Source organism: Cyprinus carpio, chromosome A6 (genome assembly GCF_018340385.1).
Source record: "Cyprinus carpio isolate SPL01 chromosome A6, ASM1834038v1, whole genome shotgun sequence".
Classification (NCBI taxonomy): Eukaryota; Metazoa; Chordata; class Actinopteri; order Cypriniformes; family Cyprinidae; genus Cyprinus; species Cyprinus carpio.
This window is the reverse complement of record NC_056577.1, coordinates 6,585,779-6,604,319: the sequence shown is the minus strand read 5'-3', so window position 1 is coordinate 6,604,319 and position 18,541 is coordinate 6,585,779. Positions and strand designations below refer to the sequence as shown.

Sequence of the window (18,541 nt, the reverse complement as noted above, 5' to 3'; positions counted from 1 at the left end):
TTGTCTCTTTTTTTCTTCTTCCTTCTCTATAAGATTTAGAATATATTTGTATGACTTTGACACCGCAGCAAAACTGGTAATCAGGCTAGACTAGGCGGGACACTGAGTCTTGCCAAAATCGCACAGCTTAAAGTAGCTGATGTGTATTATTGTGACTATAGAAACCATGTTGTGTTCAGCAGATTGTTTACTAGTGTAAGAGAAAAAGGAAGAAGGGTTTTCACAGGCATGCAAAAATAGAGCCAGTATTTAAAGCACTCCCCAAAGTTTGTGCTGATAAATTGACATGCATCTACTGGCTGCACAGTACTGAGAAGGATTTAAAGCTTACTTTTAAGAAACCTAAAATCTTGCTAATCAGAAGTGTCTTTTATTTGAAATTTTTTAAAATTTGAACATAAGGACTGTTTTTCAATAGCAGGTTTTTTTTTTTTTTTTTACAGGAAGTTATCAACTTAAAAACAAATTAGTATTTGGTAATTATCCACTTTTTTTCTGAAATGCTTGTCCTTTGGGTTTCATACAGTGACTAAAATATTCAATGAAAACTCATATGAAGCACTTTAAAGTCTTGTCTCTTCCTAGATTACATCTCTGCACACATTCTCTCAACACCTTTTTTTTATGTGGTGTCCCTGGCAAACCTTTCCAATGGTATTTTAAAAGCCTCCCACAATTATATTTGTCTGCAAAACTAATTTGAAGCATTTAAATCAAATCCTTGAAATCATCAAAATCTTGAAACCTTAAGTCAAACGTCCAAGCATTTGACATACTGCTCTATGTTATAAGCCATGGAACCAAACCACAGGCTAATCTTCTTATCCAGTCTCGTGCTTTGGATATAGTTTACAGATTAAACATGCACTCACGATGAATAGGGTTATGTGTTTGTCTTACGTGTGAAACAGGAGAGCCGGATCTCTATAGGGAACAAACACACCCAAACATCTCATCCTCCAGTGAATCACAGTGGCCACACACACACACAGAGCTAAACATCAGACTCGTGTATACACAACATACAACTGTGTGCTACCAGAACAAGCAATGTTTATACAATATATGAAAATCATAATTTGCAGAACTAGCAGACAAATATCCCTTTTTGTAAGCCTATTTGACGTGGGGACAGAGTACAAATGTGTATGGTACAAAGTGGGCCTCTGCTCTGACTGCAGTTGGCACTCAGCTTATCTGTCACACAGTCCAGTGAAGAGGCTGAAACAGTGGTCCAGATCCCACGCAAACAAGTGAAAGCACTCATTATTCTTGTCACATGACTCCAGAAATTTGCTAAAGAAGTCATGTGGGCCAATGACAAGCATGTGCGGTTATAAATGAGATTTAAACACAAGTTTGAATGCAAAAGTTACAGCAACAATTGCTTTTCGATTGCTAAGTTGTTCTGAGTGGTTTTTTAACACATATGAGCCCTCAGGGGTGTGCATGATGACTTAAAATATTCAAATGAATATATTAATAGTAATACAATTAATATTAATGATATTATAAAAAAAACACTTCATATAAGTTTAAAAATCGACTTAAAAATCGATTTTTTTCTAAATAACCATCGTTTCTGTTTGTTTCTCTGTTTGTTTATAAAACATATTAGAAACAAGTTTACCTGTTTTATAATCTATCACATAATATGATGTATAATTTATGCCAATAAATAATATATACCACAAACGATGCAGAACAACTTCAGTGCTGAAAATGAGTACTTGGGGTTAGAGGTTTGTTCAAATCCATAAACCTATGTTTGAGCAATAGTAATAGTCTTGCCTTAGCAAGCCCCATGAATTAAGTGGTTTTAGGATAAAACTAAAGACATAATTCAATGATGGAAGTTTTGAAAGAACTCCAGTGAGTGAATTATAATATTTTGTTCAACATATATTTTTTATAACATAAATATTGGAAATGTTCCCTTGTAGTTTGACCCATTTCAAACAAGTTCAGTATTTCCTTTATTTTATAAAAACTTCAGGGCTTTACAAAAAGAGCTTCAGAAATCTCATTAAATCTCACATCACACTTTATAAATACTGTAAATGTGTCTCACAGGGGAAATCTCAGTTTGATCTGGTATCTCACTCAGAGATAAATCCCTCCTACCAATGGTAAATGCTTCCATTTATGGGCATTTATGCAGTACCCCGTATCTTCCCAATTAGAACGCAGTATCATTCATCGTGCTTGCTGTTTATCAAAGGGTATTTATACTGGTTAGCCGGTATATTCAGAACTGCAGCCCTACTGCTAAAGGGGGAGCGTAATATTCTGCTCTGGATCAAGTAATGCATGTTTTTTTTTTGCACTGAAACATACCACAAATGGGTGCAACTATTTTTTTAAAATATTCAGATCAATCGTTACAGTTTAAACTATTAATTCCTGATTTTGGTAGCTCTGACTCTCAACATTTGACCTTGCTTGGACCGGCTCTGACCCCATCTAACCCCGCCCTATCATACCGTGCTGCCCTCCACTAATCGCTGTCGTCGTCAGACCAGCCAAAGTCATCCATGGTGATGGCCATACTCAGTTTACGTCCCTCACGAACACTGCAGGACTTGGAGGAATTCTTCTTTGCTTGCATGTTCAACTGCATCCCTGACTGGCTGACGAGGTTACCGCTGGGAATGTTCATATCCAGGTCAAAGACGCCCCCGAACCCCAGCATGAGCTTCTGTAGACTGGCCTGGCCCAGATCCCCGTTACTGCAGGCTGATGAAATCTGACAGCTGACCTCCGAGCTTTTGCTCTCCTCCATATGAGCCTCATAGAAGGACTCAGCACTGAGAGTGGCCGCCAAGGGGGAAATATGTGAAAACAGCTGCGGAAAGAACATAAAGTCAATTGAAAGTTTGCAGATAGTTATTTGAATGAGAGGTGGAAATGTACATTCACACTTACAGTACATTTACGTTAAATGGAAACTACAGCATTCCAATTCCTTCTGGCCTACAAATTTGCATGATTTTCTAAGATTTGGTACTTAAAGCCTTTATGTATAATGCATTATAAAGGTACTCATAATGTATGTTATAATGCATTGTATATTTTCATAAATAATTGTAACGTTAGTTAAAAATAAAATGCATTTTAATATTTAAAGGCTTGTTTGTGTTTTAATATTTTCTAACACTTTCTAAAGGTGTAATAATTAATAGATAAGTATTATAGTGTTATAACAGTGACTACAATTATTCATGAGATAATAAAATGCATTATAAGGTTCATTACAAAGCATAATTAATGCATTAAAACTACTTTTATAATACATTATATATATAAAAAACTTTAAGTGTTACCAATATTTTTATAAGATACTCACCTACAAAGAAAACCTTTTTTTATTCAATTTTTTATTAATAATATGGACTATAGAAATCTCCTTTCCTAAACTTTTAAACCTTTTAAGATTTTAATAACTTTTTGACTAATCTTGAAATTCCACGGTGATAGACACCTTTGTGGAAAAGTGTGCTTAATTGTATTTAATGTGCACTTGTAGTGTACTTTTAAAAAAGTTGCAGATAATATAATATTAATGAAATAAAGGCCTCAGTGTAATTAATGAGTACATTTTTTTAATAATATACATTTACATTAGTTTCTTAACACTTTTAAAAATGAGTGCACTAAGTGCACTTTGTAATAATGTCAAATCAAAACTTATACTTTAAAGTGCATTTTAAAATCATTAGGATTATTTATTTTTTGATGTGTTGACTAACATACAAAAGCATAAGTACTTTATTATATTTTATATAAGCTTCAACGTCATTAAAAAAATGTAATTACAAATATAAAATAAATATTTAAAAATATGCTCAAGTATACTTCTCTTTTCACACTTCTTCGTCACGAGGGCATGTTACTGTGTACACTGTATTACTGCAGATTTTCTCTATGCAAATGTACTCCGATGACCTTCTATGCCTGCCAAAATTTGCATGACACAATTAAAGGGATACTCCACCCCAAAATGAAAATTTTGTCATTAATCATTTACCCCCATGTCGTTCCAAACCTGTAAAAGCTTTGTTAGTCTTCAGAACACAATTTAAGATATTTTGAATGAAAACTGGGGGGAAAACTGGAGGCCTGGGACTGTCCCATAGACTGCCAAATAAATAACAGTGTCAAGGTCCAGGAAATGTAGAATACTCCATCTGCCATCAGACATGCAATCTGGGTTACATAAATTGACGGGAACACTTTTTGTAAGTGAAGAAAAAAAAAGAAGACTTTATTCAACAATTCCTTTGTCAACAGTCTCCTCTGTGTCTCTCCATATACTCTTCTGTATCATCCGCACCACAAGGATTTGTGTTTTCTGTTTTCTTTCAAATCAACGCTAAACACACGTAGAAACAGCGCATCCTTGTGGCAAAATATCTTAAATTGTGTTCCGAAGACGAACAAAGCTTTTACAGGTTTGGAACAACATGGGGGTAAGTGATTAATGTCAAAATTTTCACTTTGAGGTGGAGTTTCCCTTTAAGGCCCCCTGCCAGTAATGTTGCACACAATGCAAAGGTCTGTTTTAGTCCAAACTTTGTTGAAGTTTCACTACTGCTTTGAGCGACATCCTACTTTATCAGAGTGCTGCATGTCACATGAAAACATGAAAATGTCAGCATTCTACAACTTTAAAAAAACTGTGCATTGGTGTGTCATATAAAACACTTGATTAAAATCATTTAATTATTCTTAAAATTTCATAAATATATGAATAAATTAGGAATAACAGGCGTGTAAAATGGACCTCCCCAAAAACTCTGCTTCAGATTCATAAACCTCAGATTTAATAGTTAAACGTGTGTATGTTAATGAGCCCCTCCACTGTGGACAGCAAGCCAAATATGTTTAACCTCAATATCTTAAAGTTTACCTAGCTATTTTGGCAAACAAACGTATAAAATATTATTATACTGCATATAGAGTTATCAAAATGCAGTGTTTAAAAGAAAACGAAACATTTGGATGTTTTACGCATCATTTACACATGGTTGGGAGCAGGCGTATATTTTTTGTGTACCATCTAACATTTTGAAAATATGAAAATTCATGAAAATATTAACATTTTCATGAATCCAAAAATGTACGCAAGTCCAATTTCTTTACCAATGATTTACACACACACACACACACACACACACACACACACACACACACACACACACACACACACACACACACACACACACACACACACACACACACACACACACATAATCATTCTGCTCATGTTTCATGAATGAGGCCCATAGTGTATACTTCCTTCTTTCTCCTACAGTATCTCAGCTTCACATGCACAGACAACTATAAGTAAGCCATTCATATTGCAGCAGAAAGTAAAAACACAGTGACACTATCAAAACTATCTAGACCAGCCCAACACAGCAATTTTAGCTCAATCAGAATTTTGGGTAAGACTGTTTATCTGTTTTGTCTGTCCAATTTCAGACAAGGCGAGTTTGAGAATACTCTTAATAGTTATTATATTACAATTGAGCCCACTAGTGGTGCAAAAATAACACACTCCATAAAGGTGAAGAGTCCACTAGTGGCATCAAACTGAATTGTAATACAATAAGGGCAGTCGTGGCCTAATGGTTAGAGGGTTGGACTTGTAACCTGAAGGTTCGAGTCTCAGGTCTGGTAGGAGTTGTTGGTGGGGGGATTTAATAACCAGCGGTCTCTTCCTCAATACCACGACTGAGGTGAGACCCTTGAGCAAGGCACCGAACCCCCAACTGCTCCCCGGATGCCGGGGAGTGCTGTCCACTACTGTGTGTGTGCACTTGGATGGGTTAAGCACAAATTCAGAGTATGGATCACAATACTTGGCCACACTTCACTTCATAATGATAATAAAGAGGATTCTCGCCCTTTTGGATTGTAATACTATGTAGTACACTGTATGCAGAAGTGTGGTTGCAAAATTAGATGTTTTTTTTTTGTTGTTTTTTTCTTAGCACAGAATGATGAGGACTCACAGGAGTGCAGGATCTGGATCTTTCCATAAGTCTGTTTTCCCACTCTGTCAGTCGTCTTTCTCTTTCTGCCAGCTCCTGCTCCTTACAGCTCAACTCCATCTCCAACTGCTTTAAGCGTTCCAGCGTCTCCTCAATCTCACATTACAGAGAGAAGACACAGGAAGTTTGATTAACACACTGTATCATTATCACCAAACCGAAATGCACCTTTGACCTAAAAAACAAAGACAGCTGTCTGCAATTCCTATCTGTGCCAGCAGGGGGTACTGTATGCTAAACAATACAACCCTCCACTCAAAGCCTTTCCTTTGGCTATTTATAAACAGGTATGTGAAGGAAGGCCAGAATGCCCCCCTCCACCCTCAAAAGCCATATCAGCCCCTGCCAAAATCTCTCCACACACACTCTCAAAACGTCCCTCCTGCTAGAATTGATTTCTCTACCACTCTCATGAGGAGCGTTTCCAGAATGTCTCACCCTCCCTCTTCCTCCCCCTTCTGCTCCTCGCTCTTTTTCCATTCCTCTGACATATCTCTCTTCATGCACTGCCGCTCTGCTGAAGTCAAGTATTCATTGTGTTTGTTTCCTCTATTTGTGTTTTTGCTCTTACAGCTCGTACCTCTGTTGTAACCTAGTCAAAACCTAGTCTACTTTTTACTTAAATTATTATACTATAGTTCCTCAAAAACTTGATACTCAGAAAAGTTTAAAAGCAAGTTTAAAGTTTAATACAAGTTAAATTTAACTGAAAATAATTTTGATAATTTCACAATTATGCCAGTAAGTTTATATGTTGTAATTTCATATGGCTAAAAAGTGAAGTAGTCAGACAGCTAATAAAATATGTTGGCATTTTTTTGTTTGTAAGGCATGCTTATAACTTTTTATTTTTTATTTAACACTTCAGAACACTTAAAAAAAGGTTCTGGACTGGACGTACCTCCACTCTGCTTTGTTATGTAAGAAGGAGTTGCATTGGTCGGGCAGTTTGCTGTCATTTTTCATGGTCTCCAGGGTGCTCAGGATCTGTTTGAAATGTGGCCTTTCCTGGAGATGAAAGTTTTATTATGTTTATTATGGCCATTCTTCGGCACGATTTAATACACCAACTAAATCAAAGTTTGAGATCAAGCATTCATTAAAATGATAAAAACCTCATCCACTCTCCTTTTTTCGTTCCTTTCTCATTTAGCTCTTAAACTGTTAGGTCATAAACCTCCTACACACCTACCTACCACCAAATTTGAGAAATCATGAAAAATTTACACTGAGGTTAGTAAGAATAAAGCGCATAATTTGCACACTTTTTTTTTTAGTTTTTTGGTATTAAACTGTTCACATTGAAGTTGAATATGAATCACCATTCTCTGAAAAAAAAAATCCAAATTCTCCAAAAAATTCTGAAAAAAAGAGAATAATGTAGAATGATTCTTGCAGTTATTTCGGACTCAATGTGAAGATGTTCACAAACATGCATAGTTTCATTTTAAAATCTTGACTTCATTTGAACGAACAGCTGCTTGTGATGTTCCTTCATTCAAAAGGCTCATCTGCTGAATGACTAAATTTTAACAGTTATTAGGATTCCAGTGATCCTGCGCATCATATGAGCTGAATTTCGGCTCTATCCCACCACGTACCTTGGGCTCTGCAATCCAGCAGCATCTCATCAGGTCTGCAAAGCTAGCGGGGCAGCTGCTGGGAATGGTCGGCCTCTGGAACACATGACCCATACAAATGCCACAGACACAAGCACACACATTAGAATCCAGTTCAAAAACCCATTATAGCAGCCATTACATAAAACTCTAATTTTAGCACATGTCTGGTTTAAGCTCTCCAGAGCAACTGCTGCAAAGCGTTCCTCTGGGCTAAGTTTACATCACAACTCAAATGGAACGTATATCTCCATTTTCAAAGAGTCTGATATATAATAACCAGTATATAAGGATTAACAAAAAGCTTTTACATGGGTGCTGTTTACACTACTAAGTGATAAAACTGAGTTCTCACTCAAGATAATGTAACTCTGAGAGCATGTGAGGAGAGATGCTGTAATGGAGACTTGTCGAATCGCATTTGATAAGCCACACATGTGGCTCGTCCAATAGCAATAGCTGCACAGTATTAGATCTGACGAACAGCACTGGCACACCACATAATCATGAGCCCACGAGAGAATGGAAACTGCTCCTTCCCACTGGGAATTTAACATAAAACCAAAATATCTTTTCATCCATCTTTTGACCTCTCCCACTCCCCCTCGCCAACATTTTCTCTTATAAATACTTGCTCCCTTTCTCTCTGTCTCAGGCTGGGATGTTTATCTAAAATTGTTTCCTGACTACCCCCTACAGCACTAAAACCACTGTGGTCTTCACTTGATGGCTTCTCTGCAGACGCATAAAGAGAACTACAATATATCTTAACTCTCCGTAATGTGTGCTAGTGCTCAATAAATGTTGCAGAGGGTCTTGTACACATACAGAGTGAACCCTCTGCATCAGCCCGCTATAAATAACCAGCAATGGAATCCATTATCATACTGTTCCGTTCCATCCCACAGAAAGAACAAGAAACGTAACTGTTCCAAAACATCATGATTAGGTGGGATCCATGCAAAATCTACTTTTGATTTCTTTAGGTCAAATTCTTAGGAAGCACTGCATATATATAAGTTATGGGGAATGCAATCTAATAATGCATTATGACAATCCAAAGATGGCAGACAAAGTAGCTACATGTACATGCAACTGAATAATGTGATTGAGAAGCCTTCATGTAAACACCTCAATCAATCTGACTGAGGGTGATCCAAACTATATTTCGATCGGATTGGAAGAGCTGGTGTAGACCTGACATGTTTTACGTCTTATGAATGTGTTTACATCTTACATCTTTGTTTACATCTTTTATGTCAGCGTTCTTTTTAGATGTGACATCAAGGCAAAATGTCCTGTTCTCCAGATCTGAATGTGGCAACTGGGCATAACACATGCGTTTTGTTCAGAATACATGTAATGCACATGTAAATGCAAATATGTGAATCTGAAATCGAATTGGATTCAGTCAAACTGAAGCGAATGAGTGCATGTAAACAAAGCTAGTGAGAGAATTAAAGCATGATAAACTCCACCAAAATGTGATAAATGAAAACGCAAATGTGTTTTGTTGGCACAGATTCCTTGTGGGAAACAGAGGTTAAACAGAGGTTCCAATCTAGTGAGGATGCAGCTGTCTATGTCGGACAGAAGGCAGTTCACTAAGTTTTGGAACAAAGCCAGGAATAGAGTCCGCCAAAGTTAACAAAATACACTACTGACAATGTATGACAGACATATTCATTGCAAAAACTGACTTTAAAATTTAAACAGTAATGTAACTGTACTGACATTACATTCATGTGGTGGTTTTACAGTATTAGCATTCCTCTCAGAACACTGAGGGATTGTGGGATACTGTGTAGTACCTCATGTTTTTCCACCACCAACCAGGCCACCTGCAAACCCTCAAAACCTTTAAATGGTACTTCTCTGGTTAGCATCTCCCACAATACCTGCAAGACAAACCACAAATCAAACAATAAATATGCATATGTCCTGGCATTGCTCTCTACAACAAATCTGGCATATAACACAAACACAAACATATATGGGTTGAACAACACGTGGAATGCAGTTGATGCAGACTGTGTTTGAAATAACAATTAATTCAGACAGTCAAACATAAATGTGTAAACATAAATGTGTGTGTCTATATATATACAGACACACACACACACACATACATATATCCTTGTGTGAACAATCATTGCTTATATGAACAAACATACTTGTATGAACAAACAATGCTTTTTTATTACTTTAAATATACAAGCCTCAGCATTTGTTTTTCTTCAATGGAAGATATTTAGCGAAATGTCCTGGCTGCTCTGTTCTATACAATGAAAGGGAAACCATAATACTTTCTATTCAGGATTCTTTGATGAATTGAAAAAGAATTTTTTGCAACAATGTTAAAGTCTTTTTGTGTGTCCCTATTGATTAATTATAATGCATCATTGCTAAATAAAAGTATACAAGTAGTGTACATCAAAATTCTTCAAAACTCTTTATGTGTTACATGAAAAAAGAAAATGGACCCTTTTCACAAGACGTTTAACGGTCATCAAAATCGTAAATCCACAAAAGTTTTTCATCTTTGTATTTTTTTTTTAAGTACATTTTTAACACTATTCTTTGCATTATATCACCTTTGCATCAAATTACAAAAAAACAGTTAATGCTAATGCGAGGGTGTTTCTAATGCAGCGTCTATGGGAGAGACGATAAAATTTGACATCGTTCTCTCTTCTGCAATTTTTTTTCCTTTTATTGAAAGTCACGAAAACACTATCGTGGAGTTTTTCTTTTGCTGTTTGAGCAAATGGGAATGCAAAAAAAATATATATTTGTGGTACCCTCCCATTCACTGCTCTTCAAGTTAACCCAACTATGACGACTTCCGCTGCTGAGAAACCCGGAAATGTGGAAAAGGTCCATTTGAATCTTGCAGAATTTTAATTCTTAAATTATCCCATTATATGACCCCTTTTTTATTATTCCAGGGATACAGCGATAGAATAAACGTGATCACATTTAAACTACAAATGTAAGTCATACAAATACAAGTACTGACCACGCCATATGAGTAGGTGTCACATGTTTCTGAGACGGGCAGACTCTGGATCACTTCAGGGGCCATCCAAGGGAAGGTGCCAACCAGAGACATGTGTGTTGTGTGAGAAACCAACTTAGATGCTCCAAAATCACAGATCTGACACCAACAAATAGGCACAGTTAAATTGATATTATGAGCACAGTTTAAATCCTAAGATTTTTTTTACAAAGGAAACATACCTTTAATACATTTTCTGCAGTTAACACAACTAATGGAGAGAAAAGAAAATATTTATTTGTGAATAATCATCATGTTTGCATTTTTTGTTTGTGAAATTGCTCACAGCTCACCATTTCTTGACTTCAGGTCTCTATGAATGACTTTCACAGGGGCCTCGGCATGTAAATAATGCATTCCTACAGAGAAACAAATCACAGAACCAGCCATTAGCTCATAAGGAAAATGTGACTGAGCTCATTACATAAACACACGTATTCATACAGGCACATACCTTTAGCAATATCCATCGCCCAGGTCATTACTTGATCCATATCCATCTCCTCACTGTCAACACTGGACAAATATTCATACAGTGATCCTCTGCTGGCATATTCTACAATAAAAATACACAAACCATATACATATCACCACATGTGTCAACTAAAGGTTGTGGAGCTGATATATCCTGTAGATTATAGCTTAATTTGTTTGTAACATATATACAGTACTGTTGAAAATTTGGGGTCGGTAAGATATTTTTACTGTTTTTTAAAAGCCTCTTAGGCTGCATTTATTTGATAAAAATACAGTAAAAACAGTAATGTTGTGAAATGTTATTAAAATTTTAAAATACCTGTTTTCTAATTTAATAGATTTTAAAATGTAATTCATTCCTGTGATGCAAAGTTGAATTTTCAGCATCATTACTCCAGTCTTCAGTGTCACATGATCCTTCAGAAATCATTCTAATATGCTGATTTGCTGCACAATTAACATTTTTATTAGTATCAGTGTTGAAAACTGCTGTGCTGCATGATATCTTTGTGGAAACCAATTATTATTTTTTCATTATTGGATGAACAGAAACTTCAAATGAACAGCATTTATCTGAAATAGAAATCTTTAGTAACATTAAAAAAGTCATCAATTTACTACATTCTTGTCGAATACAACATACTCGTTTGTGTGTATTACTTGTCATTGTAACCAGTTTTACATACAGACAAGCGGAAAGGAATGAGAAAGACAAGCTTAACCAGCAAAAAGCTTGCCTCATGTCGAGATGTCAATCAACACATGAGATCATCTATCACCAACCCTCGAGTGAAGTCAAACACAGCTTAGCACACTCAGGGCTTCCCATTTACACATGCACACATCCACAGACACACAGGGAGCAGATGCTGGCAGAAGGAGTCAGAGGAAGACGGCATGCACAGCCGTTGAATTTACTGAATACCCAGCTGACAAAGCCACTGACAGACATGCTCTCGAGAAACGATTAGGCCACATAAATCTGCTCATAAGCACATTTACATCCCTGGAGACAAAGATCACAATAGGATGTTTAAAAAATGGCAAGACAACTGTGTAAGCGTGTAAATGTGCGTCTGTCCTGTTGATGAATTATCCCCACACCCTGATTACCCACAAAGCTTTTTACAGTCACAACAACATGGCAATAGGCAGTAGTGAAATTTTTAAGAGAGGGGTATCATATAAACTCAGAATTCCATGCTGCATAGGAACCCTGGTTCTCAGATCTCATTTAAAGAGAAACTCTGTGCAATAAAACGTTTAACTGATTATGAAACAAAAACAGACCACATTTTATTATTACCTGTGACAATGCCATAGTTGGGCGCTTCCAGAATGGCTCCGTAGAACTGAATAATATTTTTGTGGCTCAGGACACTCAGAATCTCAGCCTGGATGAGGTGAAAAAAAAGAAAAGACAGAGTCAGAGATGAAGGTCACAGACTGCGGTCAAACACTCAGGCTCAAATGAGTGCTGCATCAATGTCATCAAACTATTTTTTCATTAAAGTATGTCGAGGTCAAATATTACACTAGAAATGTGCGTGAACATGGAGCCATTAACAGTATTGTGGGACATGTCCGCTGGGACTCGAACTGAATGGCTTCAGCCAGGAAAGCTGCTAAACTCTGGTGGAACAGACTCTGTCAGTGCTGCTGAGCCTGCATTCATACTGACAGTAACGCACACCGCCTGCAACCCCACATTAAGATGCTGCATCTTACACTCACAATATATCAAATTTGCTTTAGACAAAGAGAAATAGAGAAAGGCAGGGGAGAGATGAAGGAAAAGAGATGGTCATGGAAAACTGTACATGCTTACACTCCCCCTCAGTCATGACAGTAAACAAGTCTGATGGATGGAAGGAATACAGGAAATGATGTAATACTGGCTATGTACACACATACTGTGTCCAGCTTTCTCAACATTTAGATTATGTACTGAATTTGATTAATATCTCAACGGATGCAACATGCATAGTGAATATTGGGACGTTCGGCTAATTTGATGTACTGATTTTAGCGTATACTTTTGCATAGAATGCAAATTTACAGTTTCATATTGTGCATGAACACAACTGCATTTAGCATTTCAAACAGGCCTGAATATATGTATATATATATATATATATATATATATATATATATATATAACTATTTTATTATCCATCATTAATCTGTTAAATATTATTAGAAGGCATGAATAAGATATTATACACATGAGCATCATGATTTTCTGTACAGCTGCTTTGAAACAATGTGTACTGTAAAATAATATTTGACTTGGCTCACTTAAGCTCACAAAATAACAACACATTCATAAACACTAAATAACTGTGAGTCTAACAAACCTCAGCGTCAATCTTCAGCAGTTTTTTGACAGCCACTTCTTTGTCCTGAGAGATCCAGTGTGCCCGGTACACGCTCCCAAAGCTCCCACCGCCACAGTTCTCATAGAAGCGGATGTCATCGAAACGGATCTGAACGAAGCTAGCGCTGAGGGACGACATCTCATACTGACACTCACCGTGGCTGAGGAAAGAGAGAGACAAGGCAAATTAATATATATATATATATATATATATATATATATATATATATATATATATATAAACATATTAGGCCAATGAAGTGATCAGTACAATGTGACAAATTAAATATTTTATAATAATAATAATAAAAACATGATAAAAATAAAGTTGCGACAAAAATATAAACTTTTAAACTGAAAAAATATTTATAAAGAAAATGAAAATTCTGTCATTTTTTACTCACTCTCATGTTGTCCCAAATCTGTATTAAATTCTTTCTTGTGCTGAACACAAAGCAAGATATTTTGAAGAATACTTTGGTTCAAAAAGTTAGGGTAGGGCGAAAAACTCCTTATTTTGAAAAGGGCATTTGACTTGCTTTCGCCTACGCGTGACCTTTCCAACATGATTACGTAATGTGTGAGATCGGGCTGGTGCAAGATGAGCATTTGTGGTTAAAAAGTATATACATTTTAATTTTTTTCAGAAAATTACCAATTGTTTTGCTAGACCCTTACTCCTTGGCTGGGATTTTTTGGGATCGGCAATTTGGTCGTCCCATTGAAGTCCACTGTATAGAGAGAAATCCTGGAATGTTTTCCTCAAAAACCTTAATTTCTTTTCAACTGAAGAAAGCAAGACATGAACATCTAGGATGACGTGGGGGTGAGTAATACAACTTAAATTAATTCTAAATATTAGATGAAAAAGTTACACTTAAAAAACGTAGTTGACTTGTCAAGCTGAACAACTTAAAATACTAAAACCAACACCAAAATAATATATATTAAAGCTAAATAGAAATATTTAATAAAAAAAACATAAAAATGTCAAAAGCACTTAACAAAATTACCACTTTAAAAATGGCACTGAAAATATAAAATGAAAAAGTAATTCAAAATAGTCAAGCTATAAATGCTCTAAACTCAACCAGGGAAGCATGACTTCAGTGCCACCAATCTTTATTTAAACTCTACAAGTTGGAAACTTTTGAATTAGAATAGTTTGCAAGAGCGGCAGTATAAACACAACAAGACAGAGTTCGGCATGGTGACGTTTAATGTCCCCGACAACCTCTGTAGTCCCATCTAGCCACTTATTAGCAACTGCCTTTTTAAGACAAGTAAAAGCTTATAAAAATCAAAAGTGGGGTATTACTGTTATATTTTAATGTTGCAGAATAAAACGTGAAAATATTCTGAGCTTTTGCCAACCACAAACTTTATTTCAGGCATTTATCCACCCAATGGCCCAATGAAAAAATCAACCCAATGACTTTGGAACGATGGAACCAGAAGTGTAAAACTGATAACTTGTTTCCAAGCTTTAGGATTCATTCCTGCAGCACTGTATGTAGAAAGATTTGAAACATCTCTAAAGCAGAATGCCACACAGTCATGCATAGAAAACCTCTGTAAGAATGATGAATTATGATGATTCTTATGCAGTCGGAGCATGAGAGGAGATGTCCTGAGTGGAGGTCTGTGTGAAATGTCTTCCCCCTGCATGTGATCCTTTACCATGTTCACATAACTGCAGAACAACTTGCCATGTATTTGCCTTTGGTGTTCTCTGCTACATCTGTAATTGGACTCCTGCCACTTTTGTCTACACTAAACCTCAGCCTTATTTTACAGGAATTATGAAAACACAAGCATAGACAAAAGAGAGACGGGGGTAAACGACAACTGTAATGTTTTGGACTGCTGTTCAAATAGAGATTAGACATTTTTTTACACAAAATAGAAAAAAAAAACAACTGCTTTTAAATATACAGCAGGAGAGATCATAATACTAAAATACTAAAATGTAACAATCTGTTTTTAATTCTGAACTAATTATGGTTTATTGAACTGGGTGCAGAGGAATAAACAAAGTTCAGCACTGATATGATTATACACTTGTTAATGTGCTTGTTTGCGCTTTCAGCTGCAGCCATGAAGAACTCGTCAATAAACCGGATATTTATAACCTGTCTCTTTCTTGTCCAGAACGTGCTGTCACAATGGTGGACTTGGCCTGATTATTTTCCCATGATTCCCAGGTCTCTATGATATTCTGATATGGCTGGAGGCCCCACACAGGGTTCTGTACACTGCCTCAAAAGAGTCCACTCTTATGTCTCTAGCATTTTCTGTCACCTAGATATGGCTGAGGTCATGAGGGCTTAAGAGTTCTGTGGGATATATATATATCATGTACACAAGCAATCATACTTACATTTTTTGCATGGCAAACTATGAAACAGTGAAAAAGTCCCACAGAACTCTTAAGCCCTCATGACCTCAGCCATTCTAAGGAAATCCTACAAGCCTGCACCATATTTATATATCAAATGTGTGTGTGTATATATATATATATACACACACATTTGATATATAAATATGGTGCAGGCTTGTAGGATTTCCTTAGAAACAGAAAATGTTAAGAAATTTCACAATTAATTGTGAAATGGCAAGTGCACACATTGAATTAAACACGATATTAAACACGATATTCTGAATTAGAAAGAATCTTTTTTTTTTATTTATTTACTCCAGTAATCTTTATTTACAACTCAAAATCATTTTCTATCACCGAAATTAAACTATTATCAAAAAGGTTCTTTATAACACCATTAAGGTTCACCAATAATTTTTACTTTCAAATCATGGTTCTTCATGGAATTTTATAAAAAGGGTTCAGCACCAAAAAGGGTTCTGTTATTGTCACAAACCAAAGAACACTAAATTGGAACTGTTCAGAAAAAAGTAAAAAATAACTGTGTATTAGCTTCTTACATTAAAATTAAAAGTCCTTCCGTGTGACAAATGTATTTTATATTATAATATATTTTTTATAATAAATTAATAATTCAGATTTATATATATATATATATATATATATATATATATATATATATATATATATATATATATATTATTACCCTTGTCTCTCAATGTGATTATGAAAATGCATGTACAAGAATTAGAAAAATGTTGTTATAAATAAAGTATAACTTACTCACACTGCAGGACATTGCTGTTACTGCTTGACATCAACTAACATACTGTCATGTCAACTAACCATTAAGTGTGACGCAACCGGTCGCAACAAACACAAGCTGAATTTGCCAGCATTTCCAAATCCAAGAGTGCAGTTCTGAATACTTCACTTTCAGCCCAGGCTCATGTTAGCTTTCGCCTCTAATGTCGTAAACGTTGATGCTGTTGTAGTTGTTGTTAATGGGGTCTGGTTTCTTATACATTACTAGCACATGCGTCACTCTTCCCTGAAATCTATGACCTCACCTCAGATCGGCTTCCCTGGTTTAGAGTGACCAACCTATGTCCCATACTCAGTCTATCACATAAAGAGCGCTCGGTCTCTAAAAACAACCTGCATATCATCACTGGGGCCCGTGGCTGTGATATCAGGGGCCAACAGGAGACAACTGTGTCACACGTTCAACTATTCTTAACCAGAAACAGCTCATTCATACCTCTGACTTGATTCATTGCCAAAAAACATCCTAACATATCCATCATTACTAATTATGTAAAGAAACAGCACATAGGAGGCCATAGGAATATAAAGTTTTAAGTTAAAACATTAATTTGTATTATTTCCACATCATGTATGTGCATGTAATTTTGTTTTTTTGTAAAGGAATTTTTAAACAGTGTTGTTCTTTATGGTTTGTTAATATTTTTAAGTCCCTCCATTTGAGGTTAAATACTTTGGAAGAGTTTGGAATACTTCAGAATACTTTTGGACAACGTGCAATACTTTTTTGGAATACTGGAGATTCTGTAACGCAACAAACATAAATGACAAACATTATGTCACACTCTCCTGAAGTCTCCAAGCACAAGATCAGCTGCAGATTCAAAACTCATCCCACGCAATGATATAGCAAATAATGTTACTAATGTTACTACACATACATAGCGTAATGTGTTTTCTGCTTAACATTTAAAAGCATGCTGTCCTACCTGTTATTTGTGTTTTCCGTGCGGTCCGGTGAAACGCGTTTGCCTGTCGCTCTCTGAACAATCCCAGTCATTAGATAATATGCACAGCCTCATTGTCTCGTGTTACAGCATTTCCATAAGAGGACACTCGCTTGGGACCGCTGGACAAATTATGGATCCTACTACGGTAAAGGCTTGGCTTATGAATATTAATTACGACAAACTGACGTTAAGCGGTAACCAAACGGGAGAGTCCAATACGTAACCTAATTAATATTCATGAGTCAAACCCCTGCGCCAAGATTCGATTAGCGCCCACTTATTAGCGGCAGCGTTTCAGCTAATGAGCTAGACGTAATAGGCAGTCGGCGTTCTACGTAATTAATATTCATTAGCCAAGAATTCGGCATAATATCGCAGGTGTTACGGTGTTACAAATTTAATGACAATAGCGCCTCTACACGGACACAGACAGGCAATGAAAGGGATTAAAAAGTAAGTAAATAGATAAATAAATGTTTGTTATTAATTATATTTATTCAACAATTAAACACTAAATGTATCAGTTTATGTACATTCAGAAATGTATCGAAAAATTATATAAAATAATACATATTTATGATGCATATTCACATGCACATAGGTATCATCCTAAGCCTTGAAAATGTTTAAATACTGCATTGAAATCTCCTTTATTTATCTGTACTTACCAGTTTCAATACTCTGTTGGATGTTTCGTATGGTATTAATATATATTTTATTGTATTGTACTGTTTATTGCGAACAGTAATGCATACTTGTAAACCAGCACACAGCTGGTGCATACTTGTTCATTTGCACA

The 18,541-nt window shown here is 36.0% G+C and overlaps 1 protein-coding gene across 1 annotated transcript; it reads right to left on the bottom strand.

Annotated features, from left to right (window-relative positions):
* Positions 1-1,963: 1,963 nt before the first annotated feature.
* Positions 1,964-17,877, bottom strand: LOC109052343 (mitogen-activated protein kinase kinase kinase 20-like). Its single transcript, XM_042757691.1, has 12 exons — positions 17,722-17,877; positions 13,568-13,748; positions 12,517-12,604; positions 11,188-11,289; positions 11,027-11,092; positions 10,916-10,944; positions 10,695-10,832; positions 9,487-9,573; positions 7,658-7,732; positions 6,957-7,064; positions 6,018-6,158; positions 1,964-2,845 (listed from the first exon to the last, which is right to left on the bottom strand). The coding sequence occupies exons 1-12, from the start codon at positions 17,790-17,792 to the stop codon at positions 2,498-2,500; spliced, it is 1,434 nt and encodes a 477-aa protein (XP_042613625.1). The 5' UTR covers positions 17,793-17,877; the 3' UTR covers positions 1,964-2,497.
* Positions 17,878-18,541: the final 664 nt, after the last annotated feature.